The 25,004-nt window shown below is 47.2% G+C and overlaps 1 protein-coding gene across 15 annotated transcripts in view; it reads right to left on the bottom strand.

The window, feature by feature from the left end:
• MSI2 (musashi RNA binding protein 2) overlaps positions 1-25,004 on the bottom strand; it is a 2,560,560-nt gene that overhangs the window by 36,521 nt on the left and 2,499,035 nt on the right. For 7 of the 15 annotated variants that reach the window (XM_069614629.1, XM_069614630.1, XM_069614637.1 and 4 more), the window contains one exon: positions 12,536-12,783. The exons of 1 other annotated variant lie outside the window; for it this stretch is intronic. In XM_069614629.1, coding sequence (XP_069470730.1) covers positions 12,536-12,783 — 248 coding nt within the window. The remainder of the gene's footprint in view (positions 1-12,535; positions 12,784-25,004) is intronic. 7 more of the 15 variants (XM_069614633.1, XM_069614639.1, XM_069614641.1 and 4 more) reach the window with 2 other exon arrangements.

The following is a 25,004-nucleotide window of genomic DNA, read 5'->3' as shown; positions in this document are numbered from 1 at the left end:
TTCATCTTCGTTGGTTAATACTAGCTCTTGCTATCCATAGCGCTATGAAATCGCAAAACGATGGTAGTACGAGTTATAAAACAAAGTTATTACAGAGAGAGGAGTAAGTACCAGAGGATCTTGTTCTGGAGGTAGCCCCCACCTTCCTCAGTACCAGACCCCAGAACAGTAAAAGAGTGAACATTTCAGGGGGTTTACGTCTCAAAGTCAGCAGAAGCAATCTGATCCTGAGAGGAAAGCCGTCAGCAATGGTCATGCAAAAGCAAGCATGCCAGATCCTGTGTGGTTACATTCAAGGTGCTCACTTCCAGCGCTCTAAAAGCATTTGCTGATAATCATGGGGACCCGGATCATAGGGTGCTCTGGTGGCTAAGCTGTGGCTTTTGATGTGACACACCCAAGAGTTGCCCACGGGACTAAAATGTGTGACCCTGGATCTATGTTCCATTATCTCCCAAAAGCCACAGCATTAGGAGGAATGATTACATGAATGCTAATGGACCTGTGCTCGATCCGTTTGGCCAAGCAGTATGTATCCATATCTGACTCACGTCGTTAAAGATAAGAGAACAGAGCAGAGCAGCTGCTTCATCAGTGCTTTTGCTTTTTATTCGAAGGCCTTTCAAGGAAGGGATTTACCACTGCACTGGTTCAGTGCGTCCATTGGAAGTCAACACATGCTTTAAAAGCAAAGCGACCACATTTTCTTGATATCCTATATTCATTCATGTTAATTAAATATTCAGATATTTATATTCCGCATGCACACTGTTTTGGGGGCATAGTTCACAATTCGGAGGAAAGAGGGGGTCATACTCTGCTCATTGGAGTAGCACTTTTAACAAGCAACCACAAATCTTACAATCCCTTCGGATGGAGAAGCTATGGGAGGAAAAATGCAAGTTCTAATTTACAGCCATGTTGTGGAATTGTGTAACGGAATTATACAACATATCTATTTGGAATCCCAGCTAATACTGTGTGTCTTACTTTATGCCACAACAGTGCAAGACAAACAATACGATCTGAAAAACAGTGGGTAGCTCTCTCCAAAGTTGTGCTTCCTTTCTCCAGGTTTCCTAACTTGGGAGCATTAGTGACCTACAAAAGTGCCAAAGTTTAAGAACTCTTAGTTGTGAAATGACACCTGTTAAATTGACAACACTAATGTGGTAATTCGATGTAAAGCCATCTTTAGCAGTACAAGTAGCTCGGACATATACCACACTGCAATAGTCAACTTTATTCACTCTAAATGAGAGGCAGCCTTTATAAAGGGTGGCATGTCCACATTTAACGTGTGTCCTGCCTTAGTCCGACAGAATGAATATTTTGGACAGGATACTTTATCTGGAATGCCAATGCGGACCTGGGTGGGTTTGTTGTGGTCCTCATTCGGAGAGTGTCATGCGACATATCACACCGACCTCTAACCTGGTCAGCCATAATACACCCCCATCATCTTGAGTGGCGTCAGCGTGATAGGTACATTTCTGCAGCATGTGGATTCAGTGATAAATAGCCTAATCTGCGGTAACCGCGACAGCCGCCATTTGAATACCAGTGTTCCTGCCAAAATGGAAGCGTGAAAACAATCCAAATTCAAAGCAGGACCTATAATGATATGAGATCAGTTAGGTTATTTAATGGCCTTTTTGGAGCGCACCAAGCCACAAGTGGCTCCTGGAGCCGAGTAAGCTCTGTGGGTAATGAGAAACGATTAAAGATGAAAATAATTGGTAAAAAAAAATGTTTCCTTTTGGAAACTCGAGAAATCAGAACTTCCGCTGAGATTCCTGGTAACTGCTGGACCCATATGCATGCTAGTATGGTAACCAACCCTAACCCACACTGAGAAGAAGTTGAAAACACACTGCTTCAAGTGTTGGCAATAAAAGGCCGTGGGATTTTATTGGTACAGATATCGTTATGTGGAACAATGACACTAATCTCATATCACAATCATAATATAGTACTTTTGAGCACCGGGTCCAGGGGTGCACTCACCCTGGCCCGTGCCCGCCTTCTTGTTCCACAACTTGTTGTGGTCACCGTACAGTATTCTGTTTGTCTCTTCCTTGTTTTTTCTCCCTTCTTTTGTAGGGTGGGAGGGTTTTGTGGCAAAGAAAGAAAAGTGTGGAAGACGCTGACTGAACAGCGAACCTCCTGACTCTTTGTGTCCCAGTTCATAGTCCACAAACAGTTTGTGTTTCTCTGTGAGCTGACAGCTCATTTTATAAGACCAAGGGTAGCCCTGGGTATTTCATGTATGTCTGTGGGGGCTGAGGCCAAGCCCCCAGGCCGGCTGCAGCCGACTGTCTGCGCCCCCAGGTGGGTGGCAGATCATTGTGACCGCCCAGCCCGCCAACTTCCTCAGAGTGCTTAGCACTTCGTTGTTTTGTGGAAGGGTGAGGTGATTGTTCACACCTCACCCTTCGCTTGTTTTGTTGGTAGGAGAGACTGTTAGTCTCTGTGGTAAGTGGACGAGAGGGCAGGCCTGGGGTGAACGGGGGGGCACTGCCCTTCTCCTGAGCCCGGCTGGATGGTACCAGCAGTTACCCTACCTCGCTTTGGGATGCCCTGCAGCATTGCCAAGAATTCATTTACAGAGTTGAAGGCACAGATAGCTTAAGGATCTGCCACACATTTGCAGTGACATTCATGTTCACCCACTAACTACACAACTACTCACCAGAGTAGAGCTACACCTCATTGAAAATCAGTCAGGGTTTCGTCCCAGATGTAGCAATGAGAATTGCCTTCCAAATAATGCTTAAAGGAGGCTCATGCCTCCTCGTACTCCTTATCCTCTCGGCTGCATACAACACAACATCCTCCTTTCACTCCTCACCGACAGAATGGGATTCTTGGGCACTGTCCAGAATTGGTTTACTTCCTCCCTCTCGGGCAGACACCAGGATGTCCAGATGAACACATTGCGTTCTGACCGACTCCCAGTCTCCTGTGGAGTATAACAAGGCTCCATCCTCTGACCAATCCTTTTGAACATTTACATTGAGTCTCTGGGCACACTACTCAAAGATCCAATATAACCAATCATCAATACATGAACAATACTCAGTTGCACATGAGAAGAAAGCCCATAGAACAACGGTCGCATCTGCGATTACCTAGCCATCATCCAGTCCTGCATGTCGACTGCCCACCTCAAACTTAACCGATAGGGCTCCCAGACGCTCACCTGGTTCCCCTAAAAACAGTCCACCACGCTGTAGCATGTTTTCTTACAGGTGCATGGAAAATTGACTGAATCTTTCCACGTCCTACGCAAACTACATTGGATTCCTATCCAGGCAAGGATACCGTTCAATACTGTATGCATCTACAAAGCAGTCACAAGTAGCACACCAGCTTACCTGGTGGCTAAACTCCACATATCTGGTGGCACACGCTACTTGTGCAGCAAATATACCAGCTCATATCTAGATGCCAACATGATGCATTCCAATCTGTAGGTGCTTATCCAGTCCTGGTTTTTTCTTTGCATTCTGGGTCTTGATGTCTGAGTTTTATAATGGGAATGTGAACTACAAGTCCCAGAATGCAAAGAACAAACCAGGACTGGAAAAGCAGCTACAGATTGAAATGGATTATGTTGGCAACTATGAAATCACAACTCATACGCAAAGAAAGGATCCTGCGAACAATCCTTCTCTTGTCACGCACCCACCCTTTGGAACTCGATCCATGTATCAGCTAGGAATGCCCTCACAGATCTGCAATTTTGAAAATCTCTTAAAATGTGGCTTTTTCAATAACACCTGAATAAGGACTAATCCCAATGGATGTACAGACGGACGCACAGGCCATAACTAACAATAATGCAGCATTGGTAAAAGATGGCAGCCCATTTTCTGGATACCCACACCCTATACAGCGCTCTGCTGTTCTCGAGCTAGGACTATGCTTTAAACAATTAAAAAAATAAGATATTGGAGACCACCAGGGGGTGCAGCAATTGCTGCCTGAAGATATGCTCCGCGCTCTGATGGGAAGAAAGATGAAAAAAGAGATAATCCCATGTGTAATTCTATGAAAAAAGCATAATACCGATCTGCGGAACCATAAGCGAAGTAGAAGTGATAAGAAGATGCAGTCTGAGATAAAGACAGCCGAGAAAAAAGAAAAAGGAAGGATCCCATCCCCGCCACCATAGACCTCCGATTATGGCGGCCTGGCGGTGAAAGGCGCCAAAGAGAAAGCGAAGACGAACAATGCGGGGAGCCCCGAGAAACAGAAGGCAGCTCCCCTGAGGGCCAGCCGGGACGCCCGATTCGCCCTGGTAACTCAGCTGACCGAAGAGGAGCTGCGGGAAGGTCCACAGAACCAGAGTCGCGCTCCCTGGGACCCTGAGACCGTCTCAGACAAGCGTTGACCAGCTTACTGCCTGGTGAGGAGTGCCCGACCAATCCCCCGACCCAAGAAGAGGTGCAGACACAGCAATACGTGACGAGACTCCAACGCTGGCATACCTACTGACAAGCGAAGCTGTAAACTGAACAGAGGTGGGGGACTAATTCTGCTGATCACGGAAACATAGCAATAAAAGGAGAGACGTCCAACACCGGCTGGCCCCCGAAAAGTGGAAAAATTAGGACATTGGTGCCAAGCTAACTGTGCTAAGGAACAACGTCAACAGGGCCAGCGGCAGACCCCTGCCACTTACAAGAAAACAGCCCTGAAAAGTGGCGAGGCCCCGAACAAACATAGCCAGCTCCCTCTGCTACGCTGGAGCAACTGGCGAACGTGAAAGAGCAGAGAAGGTGACCCGTGTGCGGCCAGGCCCCCACCAGGGAGACCACTTGTGTGAGGACCACCCCTGAGCTACAATCACGCCCGGTGTGCCCAGTGGGGGCCCTAACTTGAGAGTGGAGAAGACCCGGAGGCCCGACGCGGCAAACAGACATGGAAAGACCGGGAGAAGACAAACCCCAGAGCGAGGCCGCGGTGGAGGACCCGTCAAGTGAGGCAATGCAGCAAGATCACTAGGTGAGATATGCCCCCTTCCCTGATCTCCCCTGTAATATAAAGGAGGGGAAAAGGTGATTCAGAAGGAGGGGGCCCCAGCCTGCACCAGCCAGGACTATCATAGACCTGGGCTCACCAAGGAGAGAACCCATAGGGCCCACAGTTAACAAGTATCAGAACTACAGGGCATCCCCCAGTGATAAGGGGAGAGCAGAGACAGGCCTCAGGGGGGGAGTTAGAAACTACGGCCCGTGGTGGAGAAAACACCAGCCAGGCCCCCACCCCACCACCCACAAAGTGGCCACTTATAGAGATCCCACAACTTCAAACCCAGCCTGTCATAACGGAACATACTCACTGCAAGAAACAATCCTGGAAAACAGAGTTAAGATCCCAGGGGATCCTCCTCATACCACCACCGCAAGAGCATTGGAAGGGGGAAAACACCCAGCAGGGGGCCCCATTGGAAGAAGCCTTAGATTAGAAGATTAGACCCCCACAAAACAGCGCCCCACCCCACCAAAGACACTGTCATAATGAGTGGCGCATCCACGAAGGAGGACCTTGCCGGAATCATGGCAGAAATAAGGGAGCTGCGATCTGATATTCAAACCTCCATCTCAGAAATAAGTCGGAACCTGGAACCCAACCACATCAATATGGTTTTAGTAGAAATTAAATTAAACTCCAGCATGACGGATTTAGAACTAAGAAGAACTAATGCTCAAAATGGACTATATGGAAAATAGGGAATCGAGGTCAAACCTGTGGATAATCTGACTGAGGAGAAAGAGGGTGAGACATCACAACAAGTTGAAACAAAGTTTTTGAAGAGGAGGGTGGCAAAAAAGTGAAAATTGAGAGAGCCCACAGAGGAGGAAGAGCCTTTGGAGGAGGGCCACTCTCAAATCGTAGTGAAATGTTTTAGCTACAAGGAGAAATCAGAAATTATCATCAAAGCAAAGCAAAGACCAGACATCGAGTTCCGATGCTCAAGAATTAAGATATTTCAGGACTTGTCAAGCTTCACGCTTGGAAAGAGAAGGGTATGCAGACCACTCACCCTGTGGCTCACAGAGCAGGCTGTCTGATACAGATGGGGCTACCCCTTCGACGTGACCTTCGAGTTTAAAGTAGAGGATTACAGGATAACCACACCGAGGAGGCAAAACAAGTCCTGAAACTTCTGGTAGAGCAAAATGGCACCAGAGGCCCCAACGGCCCCCAAGGGGCCCAATCCCCACAGGCACATAGTGGGGAGGACATACCACACAGGCAAAAAAGAAGCAAGGTGGGGAGAAAATATGTTAAGCTTAACCCAGCATCGCCAAAGAAGCCTACATGAAAAGATACAGGGGTGGCGGATATGGCGGGCACAAGACACATACCCTAGCAGATGCAAGGTACGGTAACATGCTACACACACAAAATAACAAGAACAAGGGATGGGGCCATCAGCAGGAATATCCAAAGAGGGATGAGTTTCAGCCCAAGTGGCCCTCAGTTTCAAGAGGGCGTCTAAACCCAAAGAACCTGGGACATTTATAATGACTGTGGTCCAGTTAGTAGGTTCAGTTATGTTGACAGTTAAGGGGGGGCGGGAGGGAAGGGGGCGACAGACGAGTGAGACTAACCGGGTGACTAATAGGATAAAATGTCAAGAAAAGCAAAGGGGCGAAATGGGAAGGAATAGGCAAAAAAGATGGGACCTAGCATAAGAATGGAAGAAGCCTCCAACACAGGGCCAATGAAAACAAACATTAAAAGGTGGGCACACTCAATACCAAGGGGCTAAACTCCCCTACAAAAAGTTCCTTGGTAACGAGGGAATTCGATAGAGCTGTCCTGGATGTCCTCTTCATACAAGAGACCAGGCTCGAATCAGGGGAGGAGAAGCCATTGAGAGGGGAGAGGGGTGGGGCCAATGTTCTGGGTGTCGAGGGATCACAAGAAAGGGGGAGTGGCTTAATACGGAACAAACGAATTAGACTAAGCAACCCAGTAGTTAAGCATCAATGGAAGGTAGGCTTCTGGTAGTTCAGGATGAATGGGAAGCCACACTGATAATTTTCGCGGGGGTCTACATACCCAACCAAGGCCAGGGGGCATTCAACGAGAAAGCTCTGTCCACTATAATGGGAGATTGTAGCGGCCCTGTGTTGATAGGGGGCGACTAACACCTGGGCAGATCCACACATAGATGGACAAAACCCGAATGATAAGCATGAAATGAAAATCCACTCCAGGGATGAATTGAGTAGGTACCAAACCACCCTCAGCAGGGAGGGCCTGGTAGACGTCTGCAGATCAGTTAATCCAGACAAAAAAGGATTTACATTCAAGTCAGACGTCCACAATACATTTACCAGAATGGACCATTTATTGGTCAGCATGGAAAGCAGATCTAGAATTAATGACAGCGCTATATGCCCCATAGTATGGTCAGACCACGACATGGTCACAGCAACACTGGAAATGGAAGGGCTTAACCACCGAGATTCTAGGTGGTGATGCAACGACTTCCTGTGGAAGGACAAGGTCTACTCCCAGAAACTTAAAACCACGACAGAATAATATTTTCAAATAAATAATAATGGGGAAAAGGACATCACGACAGTATGGGAAGCTGGTAAAGCAGAATGGAGAGGTCACCTGATGAGCAAAGGGGCAAAACGCAAAAAAAGCGGAAGTTACAGGAGGACAAATTAGGAGAGGAAATCGCAAAACTAGAGGGGCGTACATTCCCCCAGGGTCGTATAGTAAATATCACCTAGAAACTCTCAAACAAAAGAGGGAGGACCTTAAAGTACTTGGGAAGGGAGACATAATAAGAAAACAAACTACTAAAACAAAAGTTCTATGAAAAGGGCGATAAGGGAGATAAAATGCTAGCCACTAGATTAAGAGCGCAAAGAACAGAGAGATGGGTCGAAAGAGTTAAAACGGAGGAGAGAGGGTGGGCGCGATCCCCAGAGGAAATAGCCAACCAATTCGCCAAATACTATAAAAACCTGTACACCACAAAGGGAAACCGGGCCGAAAAGGAGATGGGAGAATACATCGAGGGGGCGGGACTAACACACTTGGAGGCCTCAGAACAGACTCAGCCGTAACTCCAGAGGAAGTTAGAGTGGCAATACAGAGACTCCCTTCAGGAAGGGCCCCTTGGGAGGACGGGTGTGGCATGGGATTCTATAAGCACTTCACCAAAACTCTGTCACTGCACCTAGCTAACCTATTCAATCACATACGAGAATTGGGCCATACACCCACATCAATCTCTGCGGCGCACATAGTAATCCCCAAGGCAGGAAAAGACCCCACAAGCTGTACGTCCTATAGACCAATCTCATTGTTAAACGTAGATGCCAAAGTGTATACAAGAGTGCTTGCCACACGAATGAGAGTTATGGCCCCGTCTGATCCACCCCTATCAAGTGGGCTTCATAAAAGATGGACAAGGAGCAGACGCCATGCGTAAAACCCTGAACATGATGGAACACTCCAGGGGACTCGACAGGGACCATGCCCTTCTCAGCATGGACTCATAGAAGGCTTTTGACACGGTGGAATGGGGCTTCCTCTGGGCCATACTTTAGAACATGGGCTTTGGAGAAAGCTTCATACGTGGGATCCAGGCTCTTTACAAAACCCCAAAGGGAAAAGTAATGAACAACAAGCTCTCAGGAGAGTTTGAGATGTCCAGGGGAACCAGACAAGGATGCGCCCTGTCCCTGCTCCTCTATGCCCTATCCACTGAACGGCTGGGTAACGCAATAAGGAAGGAAAAAGAATCAAGTGAATTATGGTGGGCGAAATGGAATACAAACTGACTATGTTCGCAACAACATACTCCTGTACTTGGCAGACCCCCAGTCTACTATACCAAAAGTGCTCCAGACAATACAAGAATGTAGCAAATGGGCCAGACTAAAAGTAAAGTGAATGCAGAAAAATCAACACTCTTCCCATACAAGACGCCTGCTCATCTTGACACTAGAAACGCTATCAACGTGGGTAATACCAACGACACACCAAAGTTTAAGGTAACTGGGACTCATCACCACAAAAGGGACAGAAGGAGGTATACGAGGCAAATCTCCCACCGCTGTTAGCAGAAATAGCCAAAGACCTGGAGAGATGGACCAAGCTAACAATATCCTGGCTGGGCCGCCTGAATGCCATAAAAATGGTAGTACTTCCCAAAATTATCTGCCAGTACCAAATGCTCCTGATCAGCATCCCACAAACCCACTTCACAGACAAAAGCCATGATCCTCAAATTTCTATGGCAGAGGAAAAAGCAGCAGATTGCTTACAATGCCCTGATCCAACCAAAGGAGGAAGGAGGAACAGGGCTTCCAGACCTATATACATATAATCGAGCAGCCCAGTTCAGGGCCATAGTGCTGCACCTCAGAGGAGATAAACAAAAACAATGGGTTGCTATAGAGAACCATCTGCTTAGGCCTGTGACACTTGCAGAATGGATCTGGGCATCAAAGAAGGCCTTCCCCAATAGCGTAATCAATCACTTTGCGATGGGAACGCTCCTGCAGTTATGGGGGAACAAGGGAGAAATGAAGGGAATCACGACATGGCCATCTCCCATGAGTTGCATATGGGCTGCCCCCCCATCAGAAATGAAGTCCAATATCCACAGTGATACCAGAAATGGTATTATGCAGGGCTAAAAAGAGTGGGACAAATCATGAAACCTAACAGATCTATAACTATCCAAGAGTTGGTATCAGGATTGCAAATTGGACCACTGGGAGTGTTTATGTTCTTACAACGAAAAGGAGCACTGATGGCCTCAAAGTGGAAGGAGAAACCCCAGAGAGACCTCACACCAATGGAGAAAATATTAAGTGTATCCCTCCAAACCAAGGACCTCAACTCACAGCTGTATGCAGCCATGATAAATGCAAGAGGAAGCAGAATTGACGGCCTAAAAAAAGATGGGAGAAGGATTTGTGCCAAATGATGTCAGATCAGCACACAAGACCTCAATCTCAGCCCAATATAAACTGCACAGAATAAAGTTGCTGCACAGGTGGCAATACAACCCCAAAAGACTTTCCAAAATGTTTGAGCAAACAAGCCCCCAATGTTAGAGAGAGGATGTAGCGCCCAGGCTGACTACTGGCATATGTGATGGTCGTGCCTGAAAACCCAAGCTTACTGGAAGGAGGTGCTAGCCTGAATTAGAAAGATAGACAGAAACGTCTGAGAATGTGACCCCAGACTGGTACTATTTGGACTGGAGCAGCAGGAAGATCGCTGGAAACAGGTCCCCCATATGACGCACTTCTTACTGCTAGCAGCAAGGGCCTTTATCACCATAAGCTGGAAATCGGAGACCCTCCCATCGGAATCGACCTAGGCCCGGAAAGCCAGAGACCTCTACGAGATGGAAACATTACAGGCGCCCTCCATGAAATTACCCGAGCAGAGAAATGGAGTGGGGCCCTTTTCTCAAGGCCTACAAATGACTGGAGATGAAACCAGGAGCAAACGCAATGATTGGAATCAGCTTACTGGATTCCCATCACCGAGTACCCATTACAACAGCAAAGGCTGCCGCTTCCTGGATGCGCTGAAGAAGTTAACCTCCATAGGCCTCTAGGCCCATACATACTTCATTAGCCAAAACAAATCTAGGAAAAACGTCAGATCTTCTGCTCCTGTTCCAGGAAAGTTACAATTAATTTCTACCTCAACAACCACAGTTAAGAGTTAGGGCGGACCGTTTCCAATCAAAAATAAATCATAGCTTATTCACTAAAAGTGATAGTGGAGGGCAGTCGACTACTTCAGTGGGACAGAACAACGAGGCCCAGAGATTAGGGTGCAGTACCACAATAAGGATCTCCAATTGTGCATGCTTTCTTTTACATAAATTAGCATTCATCCATTTATAAATAATCTTATAAATTTAAACAACGGGAAGGATATAAATATTAAAAGAGCGTAAACATGCTGAGCATAGTGGTACCCCCGCAATTAAGTCGTATACATTAATTCTGGTCTAAAAATGGGGAGTGAGCTACGGGAGGCTCGATCCCCTAGGAAGGATGTTAATCAATATCAAGGAAGAGCCTGTGACCCTAAATCCTCCAACCTTTGAATAGTGCAGCTAAAATGAGTCGCCACTACAACCACGAAGACCAGGGCCTAAGGGATTCAATGATCATCAAAAGGAGCGAGTCAGCCATGACTTTTTAGTCTGGGCTAATTTCTTAAAGGCTGGACACGCATCAAGGAATGAGTTAGCACATTTGCTGTTTTTCAACAAACAGCATACAAATTCCATATTCAAAACAGAAGGCAAACTTATAAGGTAGGTCTGTCACAGTAGTACTGATACTCCAACTGTAATTGGAGTATTAGTATTAATGTCTGGTGGACTGAACCGAGTGAAGCTCTTTATAAATCTGCTCAATTAACCTGCCCCTCGCTCATAGATGAAGGGAACTGTGTGTGGGGGGCATTGTGGACATAGCCGTGGGGCATGTAATTAATTTTTTTTTAAAGTAATTTCTGCATATTACTTTCATTTGCTGAAGCGATAATCATTAGATCATCCATTCTACAAAGTAAATCAATTTTTGGAAGGAGACTAAAACCTTTCCTGTTGAATCATACAGACATCTTTCAACTTGTATTTCAGTGTTGTTGTGTGTACGTGGGCAGGTTTATTCTGCTCTTATTCTCAATTTTGTCGATCACCAATTTTTTTCTCGGTCGTCTCAGGACTAAATCAATAGCAGTGGTGTGACCGAAGTGCAAGTATCTCCCCCAATGAGTATAAACCATTGACTTAGAACTCGAAAATGAACTCTTAACAATCATTGCATTTGTGTAGTTCAAAGGTGCAAAACTGATTCCAGTTCTACTTTACTCAAAATTTAAAAGTATTAACAGGAAAAAGGCAAGTGCTCAAGCACTGTGAATGGCCGAGAAGGTTCTAGTCCATGGACAAATCATGAAGAGAAGTAGGAAAAACATTCAACCCTTTCCTCTGGACAGGAAAAAACATACAGTTGAAGTTTACGGCACTACATTCCCAATCCACCCATAGTGACCCTTAAGACATTTGCAGCACACTCTTTAATATAACCTAGAGCAAACGGTCAAATGCATTGAAAGGAGGGGATTGATGCCGCAGAGGGGGCACAGTATGTGCTTTAGCTAACAGATCCACAGGGTCCTTCATGTCTCAAACGAGACGACAATTTTGAACCGTAATGTAAACGATGCTGAAGGTGTGGGGATGTTATATAATGAAGGAGCAGAGTTCAAACAAGGGTTTTCAATACAGCTTATAATTCAAGTGACAGCTTTGGGCACTGGAGTGTGCAGTTTTGAAACAGGTCTATTAGCAAAATTCAGAAGGTTATATAAAATGGCATTGCCGCGTGGCAAAAGGCTAAGTGTGCACTGCACTGCACAATTCATTTTTAATAAGAAACCTGGAAGAAAATGCTGAGCTCAATTCAAATCACAGAGGCAGAGAATAATGAGAATAAAAATGGTTACTCACAGCCATTCCGTGGCCAAAGCCTGAGCCCGGCTGAGGGCTGGCAGCACTTATGTAGTTCCCAACGCCAGAGTCCTGACCGGCAGTCCCGTAGATGTCTGCAACTGGACCTGGGCTGTTTGCCCCCGGGAAGCCTCCTGGTCGACCGGGGTTAGTGCCTGCTGGGGAAGCGGGGGCGCCAAAATTCGGTTGAGCACTGTAGCTGTTCAGGACTGGTGTGCAGAGAATAGAGCTGGGTATCAGGCAGGAGCCTAGCATGCACAGTTATAACAAAAGCCAAACACTATGAGAAACAGCCTGGGCTCGACTTCCAACACTCAACTAAGACCATGCACGAAAACAAGATCACAAACTGCGCAGTAGCACTACGAAGCATGGCGTTGCAAATATGTATACACAGGTACAAAACAAGAATAAACACATTATGGCATTCTGAGACTTTAGGGATCTACTTTTAACAAATTAGCACAAACAAAATATACACAGAGATACAGAAACATTGGCGTCAACGCTCATGCAGTAATAACGTTTCTCAAGATCTGGGCACAGGAGGCAGCATTCACATCCCATGCAAACTACAAAGGGAGAGATTTAGACTACACACTGTGTTAATATAGATATTAAAATTAGAGCAGCGACTCGGAACAGAAGAGGAGTTTGGGACATAGGCTAGGTTGCCTCTTAATCCAAGTGTCAGATTTTCAGTTCCGAAGATAAGAAGCAGTATGATTACTAGGTGTAAAAAAATAAATTAAAAAAAAGCTCTTCGGGGTCTACACAAATATTTAGGACAGCAAAGTAAAACAAGCCAACTATACGGATATTAGAGGTAGGTGCTACAGTAAGTGCAAACACGGAATGAAAAGGGGCAGTGTGTGTGGGGGGAGGGAAAGAGGGTGGATCATACTGGGACTTTTCTTTCTGCATTTTTCCGATTGGATTCTTTGCGTATGCTCTGGCGTCCAGGTAACGTCAATACCAGTAATCTTTTACTCCCCAAAATCAGTCCAAGACTAAAATAAAAATAAAAAAGTACTGACATCTCCAAAACAGCAAGAACAGTTCAATCCGTATTGCCATGACGCAATGGCACCAGAGGCAACATGCCACAAGGCTGAGCACCAACGGTGGTGGTGAATGGTACCAACAGGGTGGCGTTAAGTTTTCCATTTACGAGAAATCACAAAATATAGAGTATTGAACACAGCATAAATACTGACATTTTAAAATCTAAATCCAGGTTTACTCTCCTCCTAAAAAAAACGTAGAAAAGAATTGCTTTCTAAGCCCCTAAAAAGATGTCACCGCAAGATGGGGTGTTACATACTCCAACTTTAAAAACTTATCTGAAGCCTCATTTTTCTACTAGAAGAGGCAACTGTAATGTTAAGACTTTAGAGCGTGGATCTTTTCAATCATGGAATTCTAGCTTTCATAGCATAAATAAGCAAGCTATGATTAACTGCTGCAGGGAGCATAATCTACTCGCAAATCTTTTCCATACACTATTCCACCCCTCATGGGTTCCTCTAACTCGTCCATACCAGAGGGAACACCCTCCGTGCACATTTGTGTTTTGCTCATGTGACGGCAATAGAAAAGATTGCATCTCATGTTTGCATTGCATTTGTGGACGTGCACTGTGCCCTGATGCACAGGCTAATTTCCCCAAACCAAACTGGTAGGGGATGCAATATGATATACGTCCAATAATAGCAACCAAGAGAGACAACAAAGAGGGAACGAATGTGGCACAGAACAAGTTTCACAAACTACCCCATAATCAAGCAATTATGCAGCATGGATGGTAGGCACCATTAACAATTGTAAATGTTTTCACAAGATAACATATCTCCAGTAGAGAGAAGGTCATGACCCCGAAATAAACTATCTTTAAACATGGAAAATCATGATGTACCTTCAAGCTTGCCAAACTTCTAGGGCAAGGCCCATCTAAGAACTTATTTGCATTCATCATCATATTATTTGTGACCTTGTTCATTCAAGTCTGAAAGCACTTAAGAAGTCGTCCTCAATATAATGTGACAGACCAATGGAGTCATTGGTTCTGCAGGTCAAAGTTCCCTAGCCTGGATCAGACAAATGTATATATGCACATGCTAAAATAACCATTGTGTCACGGCATCCAAAGAGTCCTCAAATGGCGGACTTGAAATAATTGAAACCCATATTTATTTCTGCCTGCTAGGACGAAGGGAACAGTCTGAGGCCTGATCCTAACTAGAACCTTTGGGCACAGGTGATCCGGGGGTAAAATGGCACTTCTTGGCCATGCAATGACCATGTCACCCTTCTGTTTTAACTCAATTTAATCAAAGTCTCAATTTCTCCGATTTTGTATTTTATATTCTAAAAGGGAACTGACTAGGGTTTTCTGCCACTGCATTAAGCTGAGTTTGTTGTTGCATTCATTTGTAGAGTTTGGAAGTATAGAAAAATATTAGCAAGAGAACATTCTGCGATCTTTCGAAAAGTATGACAATTTCGAAGGAGCTCTTCAGCAAGCAGACATAACTGACACATCCAGAAAAACATGTTCAGGAAAAAGACTGCCCTCAGCCTAGATGGTGCATGACCTTTCCTTTATTCATCTATTCTTTGCTAATGGCTTAATAGGAAAAATCATTTATAATTGCAATAATTATACCAGGGACTACCAGAGCGATGGTTAGTTGAATATGAAACAGTCTTTGGCAGGCCAACTGTAATTGGAGCATTAGGAGTCAAACATACTGCCTGACAATACACCCACACCAGGGCGTTTAATGGACAAAAACATACCGGCATCAAATGATCTCTGCAGTCACGAAATTACAATTTTAAGACGAGTAGCGTGCTCATTTATGTTGCATTCTTGCGAGATTCGTCTGGTGTGTGAGTTTGGCGAGTGTGTGAAGAAGAGTGCGTGTGTGTGGGTATCCACGAGAGTGTTCGTATGTATGAACATATGTGGATGAGAGGTGTTGGGTAGACTAATTGATAAACTAAAGATAAAGGTAGCAAGGCTCTGTAAACTACTGCCAGAAACGCGTCCTGGATATCAAGAGCTGGCGCAAGGTCAATTCAGATAAGTTACATTTTGTGTTGCTCTAAAGCTGCCCGACCGGTTTGGCTTGTGTATAGATCGTCATAGGTTGTGGGTTGCATAGCATCTAACTTTTTTTGGGCTGCATCTTATTTGTCGCTCCTACAGCAGGTTTTGCTTGATGATTAGAGTAGGCCTCCAGGGGTGTTGCTCTGCATTCTGTGGCTTTCAATTTCAAGGTCAGCAAGATGGAGTCATAGGGTTTCTTTCCTGCTGTCGTTCTTGCTGTAGTACTGGGAGCTACGAAGAAGTGGGTGATTTTGAGTTTTGGCTAGTCACGATAGTTCAAGGCAGTTCTCATTACCATCAGCACATGGTCTTCTGAGTTCATGAAGGGGAAAATATGTTTGAATGTGCAATAGTAGTGTTGTGTTGGCCATAGATCTGGGCATCGAAAGTGGATGGTGACACTTTGCTGCCTGATCTTGACAGAGGTGCAGATGCTGATTCTCTAAACTATGATGAAGTTTGGATGAATGAGAGGTTGGTGGTGCATGCAGTACTGGCAAACACTAACTCTGTTATATATTTACATTTGAAGAGGCCCTTTGCCTTATATGATTGACAGGCAGGCAGAAAATGATATGCTATGGTATTGATTTTTCATTTTGGTGATGTACTGTAGCTAGAGTTGAGTGTCATCGTTTTAAGTTTCATTAAAAGTCATGTTTATCTTGGATATTCCTTTTTTTTTTTTAAACTTTTATTTTTGGCGGCAGAGGTAGCATGGTACACACATCAAGGCAACAATCACAATTTAGACAGTATAAGGTGAAGCAATACATGAAGCATAGTACATTGATGGTAATAGCATCAGACAACAGACATAAGGGAATCCTGTAGGTATGGGTTCATGTAGTAAGGATGGTCACTGAAGGAGTGGGGGACGAAACAGAGCTGGAGGTGCCCTCCCCTTGACAGTTCAGGTATGAGTTGAACTCCGTCCAGATGTTTCTGGGACGAGAGGTGGCAGGGAGCATAGATATAAATTCCTCCTCACAGTTGCGCGACCAAGTTAGCATGTGAAGCCATTTCTGGTGGGTCGGGGGGAAGGGACTTTTCCAGCTCTGAAGAATGCATTTCTTGGCTATCATACAACCAATATTAAGGAATCTAGCCGAGCCCCTGGTGTCATCTGTTTTCCAGGCACCAAATAGGACAGCCAGCGGGTCGGGGTCAATTACAGTGTCAGTGATGGCCGTGAGTGTTTCTAGAATACTTTCCCAAAATCTAAGCAATTTGTCACAGGACCAGAACATGTGTAAGTGATCAGCCTCTATAGCCCCGCATCGGGGGCAGGGGTGCACCGCAGCCCGGGCGAATCTCGAGGTCCTGTGCGGAGTGTAGTACAGTCTATTTAGGAGTTTGTACTGCATGGCGCGGAAACGGAAATTGAGGGAGACTTTTTGGGTGTGTAGGCACATGGCCCACCAGGTCCCGTCTGATATCTCCAGGCCTAGTTCGCCGGCCCATTCAACTCGTGCCTTGAGGGTGGGTGTAGGGGTAGTGGCCTGAAGAATCTTGTAAAGTGCTGAGACTATTCCACGGGCACCACCAGAGTTAGCGATGTATGCAATGGCCGAGTTGTCAGGGGGCTCTTCAGGAAATGAGGGCCATTTGGTACGGAACGCAGCCCTTAATCTAAAGTACTGAAGGGTCTCCAAGGCGGACCCTGTGTGGCCCGATTTCCAAGTTTGGGGGTCAATAAACCTGCCATTAGGGTAGAAGTCCGTCAGTGCCCGGTATCCCAGCTCCCCCCAGTGTCGAGCCAATGACGCATCATGAGTGGGTTCTAGGCCGGGAAAGTCCCAAACAGGAAGCCATTTGTAGTACGGGGAGGCCTCCGGTGTCTGAAACAGAAGGCGAGCCCAGGCTAATAGGGTCGTGTTGAGTGGGTCAATGGGAGAGTCGGGTGTGTATTGCCGATTTAGTATGATGGACATTAGGTCAGTGCCAGTCGCCGCCAGCCGTTCCAGTTTGACATGGGGACGCACTGGGGTACCGGGGTACCAGTGAGTGGCAAACTGTGCCTGGGCCGCGTACCAGTAGAGTGATAGCTCCGGAGCCGTGAGTCCCCCTAGTCTATATGGGAGTGTCATGTCCGTCCACTTTTTGCGCACTGCGCCAGAGTGCCAAAGGAACTGTGCACAAATTGTGTGTAGTCTAGCAAAGTAGCCCTTCCCGGGCCACACAGGTATATTGCCAAAAGTGTAAAGAAGCTTAGGGAGAAGGATCATTTTAATAAGGGAAAGCCGACCCGCGATGGATAGCGGAAGGGCGCGCCACCGTTGGACTTTAGTCTCGACTATCTGTGCTACCGCAGAGTAATTATCAGCAAGGAGGGTGGATTTAGTTAAGGATATTTGCACACCCAGATATCTAACGCCCTTCGGTGACCAACGGAGGGGGTATTCAGTGGTGGGTTGTTGGGTGGATTGAGTGAGCGGAAAGATCTCAGATTTTGAATAGTTGATGGTGAAGCCGGAGTGGGTGCCAATACGGGTGATATCTCTCAATATTGGGTCGAGATGTGACGTGGGGTCTCGGATGTATAGCAAAACATCATCCGCATATAGAGATATAATCTCGGGGCTGTCTTTCAGTCTTATCCCCTTGCGGGCATGGTGAGCACGGACATAGTCCGCCATCGGTTCAATTGCTAGAGCGAACAGTATTGGGGAAAAGGGGCAACCCTGTCGGGTACCCCTAAAGAGTGTGAAAAGGTTGGACGTCAACGCATTGGTCCTCACCCTCGCCACGGGAGAGGTGTATAGCAATTTAATGAACCTGATCATGTTTGGGCCGATGCCCATAGTCTCCAGAACAAGCCATGTGTATTTCCAGGAGACCATGTCGAAGGCCTTCTGGGCGTCCAGTGTGACCGCCACCGCTTGCGTATTCTGATCGATGCGGGACATCACATTAAAGAGTCTCCTAATATTATGGGAGGTAGACCTACCAGGTACAAAGCCGGCCTGATCTTCATGGACCAAATACGTCATAATGGGCAAAAAACGATTCGCAATGATTTTCGCAAAGATCTTCGTGTCTATATTCAGAAGGGAGAGGGGTCGGTAGGACCCACACTCATCCTCCGGTTTACCGGGCTTGAGCAGCACAGTGATAGCTGCCTCGCGCATGGAGGGAGGGAGGATAGATAATCGGAGCGATTCATTCCAGATCTCAAGAAGCCTGGGGGCTACTATGGCGACGTGTTCTTGGTAGAAGGCGGCAGTTAGGCCGTCAGGTCCCGGGGCTTTGCCTTTGGGCAAGTCGGAAATGGCTGTCACTATCTCATCAAGTGTAATAGGGGAGTCTAACCCGTCCCGAGTAGTGGAGGAAATCTCTGTGGTGGGGATCTGGTTGAGAAGTTCTCGCATATATTGTTCAGTGTGTTCAGCGGGTTGGGAGTAGAGGGACCTATAGAAATCAGTGAATGTGTCCAGGATTTGTTGGTCAGCCCATTGAGCATTGCCCAGACTGTCTTTAATGGAGGTGATTTGCTTTCGGCCAGATTCCCATTTAATCAGTGACGCCAACGTTCTCCCGGGCCTGTCCCCCTCCCCATATTTCCTGGCTGCTTGAGGGCGGCCAAGGTATTGTATTTCGCTGACGGCAAGCGTGTTGAACACCCGGAGTTCATCGGAGACTTGGGTAAGCGTGACAGGGTCAGCCCTGGTGGCACACTGCAGTTCCAGCTGTTTCAGTTTGGCTTCAGATCGACCCAGTGCGGTTCTGATCGTTTTCAGCACTCCAGCCTCACGGGAGATGGACATACCCCTAATATACACTTTGAAGGCGTCCCATCTGACTGCAGCCGAGGTATCTCGGAGGGTGTTGTGTTCAAAGAAGGACTGGATATCAGCAAGTATTTCAGCCTTAAACACCACGTCCCTAAGGGCATCCGATTTGAAACGCCAGGTGCTAAATGTCGGGGCAGGCACACCCAGCCTCACCGAGAGTGTAATAGGAGAATGATCAGACAGTGTGCGGGGTAGGATCTGGGAGTCCACCACTCCACCCATGATTCCCCCTGATACCAGAAATAGGTCTATCCTGGAGGAGCTATCATGCACTGATGAGTAGTAAGTGTAGTCCCTAGATTGGGGGTGTAGCGATCTCCAGGCGTCCCAGATGTCTAGGTTCTTGGTGTGGGAGTTTAGTCTGCGTGCGGCACTAGACAGGGGACGGGGGCAGCACCAGTTCTGTCCAGGATCGCATCCAGAATAAGATTAAAATCCCCACCCCAGAGGATCGGTACACCCACATATCCCAGCAGGATGGAGGCAATAGTATCGAAAAATCCAGGAGAGTCCACATTGGGGCAATAGGTGTTGACAAGTAAATATTCTCTGTTAACTAGAGTGCAGTGCAGTATGACATAGCGTCCCTCAGGGTCAATGTAGCTTTTGTGCAGTGTAAACTTAATGGACTTATGAATCATAGTTAGAGCCCCCCTGGATTGAGTGGAATAGGAGGTGAAGAATCTTGCCGGCCCCCAGGTCGGAGCCATGGATCTAGGGATGTGGCCATCGGAGTGGGTCTCCTGTAGGAACACTACTCTACACCCATGCCTGTTGGCATAGGCCATTATTTTACGGGCCTTAGTATGGTTACTTAACCCCCGGACATTCCATGACATTATGACGGTAGACATTGCGGTGACGGATATTCCATTACATGACATATATTCTTAATGGACATCACGGACCCACCAATAGTGCGTCCTCCAAAATTCGGAATCAATCTTGCAGTCGTGGCCTTTTAGTGCGCGCCTCATGCAACCTCGTGTGCCTTTTGTAAATAACACCCCGTTCCCTCCCCCCACCCTCACCACCAACCCAAGTTTAGCAGTGTGAACCCAACCCATCCCAACCAGTGCACAGTCGGGTCGACCCCAACATGATCCAAACTGTGCAAGAGCCCAACAGGGGCTAACCCAAAACAAAATTATGTAGAACAGTGCAATCGCAGTGGGGTACGCCATTGCCGTGTGCCAGCGTGCTTGGAACCAAAGGAATTCGAGAGAAAACAAGCAGTGTGTGCGGTTTGGTAATGTAGGATGCTGCAACTATAGGTGGCCGTGTCAAGCCTGCATGTGAATCCAAGAAGCATGCCACTCAGCAATAATTGGAAGTCAACATGGGCAGAATGAGTAGTTCAGCATATTAACTTACAGGAGCTTATTTGAGAAAGTAGGTGCAGCGAGTGTAGCCTAGAACATGTGAAAAACAAACGTAACAGCAGAATAGTTGTGAAAAAGGCTAATGTGCAGTGGAACCATCTAAAGCGCCCGACCAGAGGCCGATCAACAAGGGCAGGCCACAAGCAGAATCTAGACATTCCCCATCATGTCAGCGGGCGGAAGAGGGGGAATATGTGCTTCTATGAATTTCACTGCTTCCGAGGGCACGGTGAAGAAGTAGAGTTTATTGTTAAATGTGAACTTTAGACGCGCAGGAAATAGGATGGCATAGGGAATACTTCTTTCCCTGAGCAGCTTTTTAACGCCAATGAATTGGCGACGCTCCTGCTGAACTCCGATCGAGAAATCAGGGAAAATTCGAATCACTTGTGAGTCCAATCTGAGCTCGCCTTTTTCACGTGCAAGGCGGAGGATCTGGTCACGGTCTCTGAAGCTCAGAATTTTCGCAATAATGGGCCTCGGGAAGTCCCCAGGCTTGGGGCGCGGAGCCAGTGCTCTATGAGCCCTTTCAACAGTGAAGAAGGGGGACAAATCAGGATTGTCTAAAAGTTCCTTCAAGAGGATCTCAACAGCCAGTTCAAGTCGACCCTTCAGTGCATTTTCCGGGACACCAATAATGCGTATATTGTTCCTACGAGATCTGGATTCGAGGTCATCACATTTGGCCTTTACCGACTTCATGTCTGCGACAAGGGTAGACACCGTACTCTGCAGTGTGACTATATTGTCCTCATTAGAGCTGATCCTGTGTTCAGTTTCGGTGATTCGCACCCCCTGTTGATCTAGTTTAGCCTTCAGGGACGCCACATTTGCATTAATGTCGTCCAGTTTTTCATGAAAGGCTGCAAAATTTCTAGCCATTGACTCCATCATGATCGTCAGGTCTGCAGGGGGCCCTTCCGCAGGGGGTGGTGATTCGTCCTGGGCGCATGATGCATGGGGCGATTCAGACCTCGGGGTGGCTTTTGCGAATTTGTCCATGGCCCCGGTCTTGCTGGTGTTTCTGGACCTGCTGGACATCGTGTGGCGTGAAGCCTGAGAGCTCAAGTGCCGTGGTAGGACTAGTGTGGGTGCAGTAGCTCCGCGCGGTCACAGGGACGTGGTGGAGGCCGCTATCTTGACGGCGGGCAGAGCTATCGGGGGAGGGTCACCCCGGGCCGGGATTGACCAGGCAGCTGGCTCCCGTGGGTCTCAGGAGGTGTAGTGGGCAGACGCCGGGCCGCGGGGTCCAGTCCTAGCGAGGAAACGGGGGCCAGCAGCCGGGCCGGGCCAGGGAATTGCAACTCCTCACCTCATGAGCGGCCGCCCGGCTGCGCGCAGGAACAGGATGGCGGAGTCCCAGCGAGACCACGCAGGGCCCCGGCGGCCGCCACACGCGGCCGACGATCCAGCTCCAGCGACGTCCAGCGAGGCCTCCGGGCTGCCGGGTGATATCCTCCAGGTGGGCCGCGGCGTAGAGCGAGGCGAGGCAGAGGCACTGCAAGAGCGTAAGGCAGCGGGCAGGGAGATCCAGGCAGCAGGCGCCGGTACCCCACGTCGGATCAGCGCGGCCGGCATGGGTCACACATACAGCCCCCTCGCATCAGCCCAGGACAGCCGGCCGCGGCGGTCCTGATAGAGGGCCAGTCAGGCAAACGAGCCGCGGAGCCGCCAGCAACAGCAGGGGTATCTCGGCGCCGCCACACAGCCCGCCCGTCGGAAGTGCGAGGGCCCAGAGCGGCCCAGCGCGGAGGGCAGAGCCCGCGGCTGAATCCAGAGTCAGAAGGTCCGAATCAGGGCCAAATTTCACAGGCAGGTGGCTCAGGGTATCAGCAAGGTGGGAGCCAGGTCTCAGATCGGGGGAGAACAGCAAACCGCAGATGTAGCCAGATTCGTAGCAGCGGCGCACGGAGCTGAAAGGCTAGGCAGCCATTTTGTCGGCTGCTCAACAGCGCCCCCCATCTTGGATATTCCTGAAGGGGTGAAGAAAGATGCTGAATGAGTGATAATTGAGGGAGTGCACAAGACCAGACACTTGACGGGTCGGTTGGAAGTGGTTCAGTTCAAGAATTTTTGATCAACTTGGGGACAAAGCAGCAACAGAGACTTGGGCTAGATTCGAAAGGCAGCAAAAAGCAAAATCTTGTGGTACATGGTGTATAAGGGCAGGCTGAGGTTTCAAGAACCACCTGGCATGTCTCTACATTGGCTGCTTTGAGGAAGTCATCTTACATTTACAGAAGAGATGTTCTTTAGTTGGCACTGGCTGGGCACGGCTTATTGGTAGATGCAGCAATTGACAGGTTGAGCCTGAAGCTAATGGTCATTCGGAATAGATGCTTTGGTAATTGATAGACCTATAACTGTTAGTGATAGCTGGGTTGAATGTGACTGAGTAGGGGCCAAATGACTTAAGGTTGACTGGGAGGCTGAAACTATTACTTCTTTTAACTACTGGCTTACGAGATGAGTTAACATACAAAAGGATTTCCGACAGTTAAATAGTATCTATGTGAGGGATCTGTCACTCGTACTTCAGAAAATATTTTTGGCGGTGGTTTGTGGTATTGCCGAATGAAGTTGGAGATGGCCGGCGGTGAGTTAGGAGGAAAAGCAGTCTTTCTAGAAGAGAAAATGTCTAGGTAGTACTCCAGTTGAGGGTAGTCATTTCTGAGATATTTGCAGTGGCTCCGATGGAGGCATTGAACCATCCATTATTTTTCAAACTACTGGGAACTTTGAGGAAAGACAATCAAGTTTATGGTTGGTAGGATGGGATTGTTGAGGGAGTAGGCCGTTTTTGTGAGTGAGCATTCATGTGTGGCTGTGCTAAGATACCTAAAATACCTTTGGCAAGGGTATTTTGCTGTTTTAGAGAGGATTCCTTAGTGTTGTGCGGGGGTAGTTTGGATTGCTTTTCATTTGCAAGATGGTCATGAAGTGGATACATTTTAGATCTGTATGGGAGAGCTATGCTATTTTTAGTGTTGAAATATCAGGTTGCTGGGATCTGCAAAGGCAGTCCCAGGGCTTGGAGGGTTTTGAGGTAAGTTCAGACACTGGGCTCCAAGGAGGAGATAGCCAAACTGGTTAATTATCCAGCGGGGAGGAAACCGTGAAGTGTGGCGGAAAACTGGGGCTACTGGGTTGTGGGAAAGTATTTATGCTTGATGTGTGTGTTTTTGCCAACACAGTCTTATTACCAAAATAATTTCAAGCGACTTATTTGTTACAACCTGATAATACTGTATGCTTACTTTAGAAATAAAAGCAAGGCCTCCATTTTTACCTCGACACGTGTCTTGCTGTAATCTCTAGGTTTATAGTTCCACAATTAAATACTGTTGCAGAATATTGGATTAACACTTTTGTTTGCAAGGTTACCAGACACCACACCGTAATCAGTGGACAGCAGGAGAACCCCTACAGTAGGAAGGTGTACTAATGAGCAGACAAGCATTAGAAGCATCACTGCATTCATACATTGGCAGAAAGGCATGAAAGTGCCTTGATGTGGCAGTGCTGATCAAAATCATGACACCCATCAATCTGTAATTCTCTGCATTCCTCTTGTGCGATCGGAGTGCTTTTATGTTTGCCTTGCCTTCTGGTGGCATGGTCCACCATTCACATCTTGATAGAAAAAAACATGAAAACGTTTGCTACTGAAGAATGTGTAGTGTGTAACAATTGACATTATTTAGGGTATTTGTTGAGCACAGACCTAGCCTCTAGAAGCAGCAGAGTGATGTAAACCAATGTGTTAACAGTAATACAGGTAACAGAGGCACAAGAAACGACAAGGCTGTGTCACATTACAGATAAGTAACAGGAGCAGTCAGTGCGTGAAAAAGGTGCCCCTTGAAGAGGATGCTCTTAAGCTTCTTTCTGAAATGCACGAGGGCGAGCGTGATTCCAGTTTTGAATGGATATTGTAGATTGAGAATGGCAGTTTTCAAGGTTTTTCTTTTCTGAAACTCAAACCTGGTCAGGCCCTGGCTTTTTGTGGAGCACTTGCCGCCACAGATGGTGACCTTGTCGGCTCGGTAGGAAGCAACATTTAAGGTGATTATTTTGTAAATGATGCAGATGGTCTTGAAGATGATGCATGCTTGAAGGGGCAACCAATATTGTTCGAGGAATATAGGTGCAATGTGGTTTAATTTAGAGGCATTTGATGA

This window comes from Ambystoma mexicanum, chromosome 9 (genome assembly GCF_040938575.1).
Source record: "Ambystoma mexicanum isolate Mex_15411 chromosome 9, UKY_AmexF1_1, whole genome shotgun sequence".
Classification (NCBI taxonomy): domain Eukaryota; kingdom Metazoa; phylum Chordata; class Amphibia; order Caudata; family Ambystomatidae; genus Ambystoma; species Ambystoma mexicanum.
Note: the sequence above shows the minus strand (reverse complement) of the source record. Positions and strands in the feature narration are given on the sequence as shown.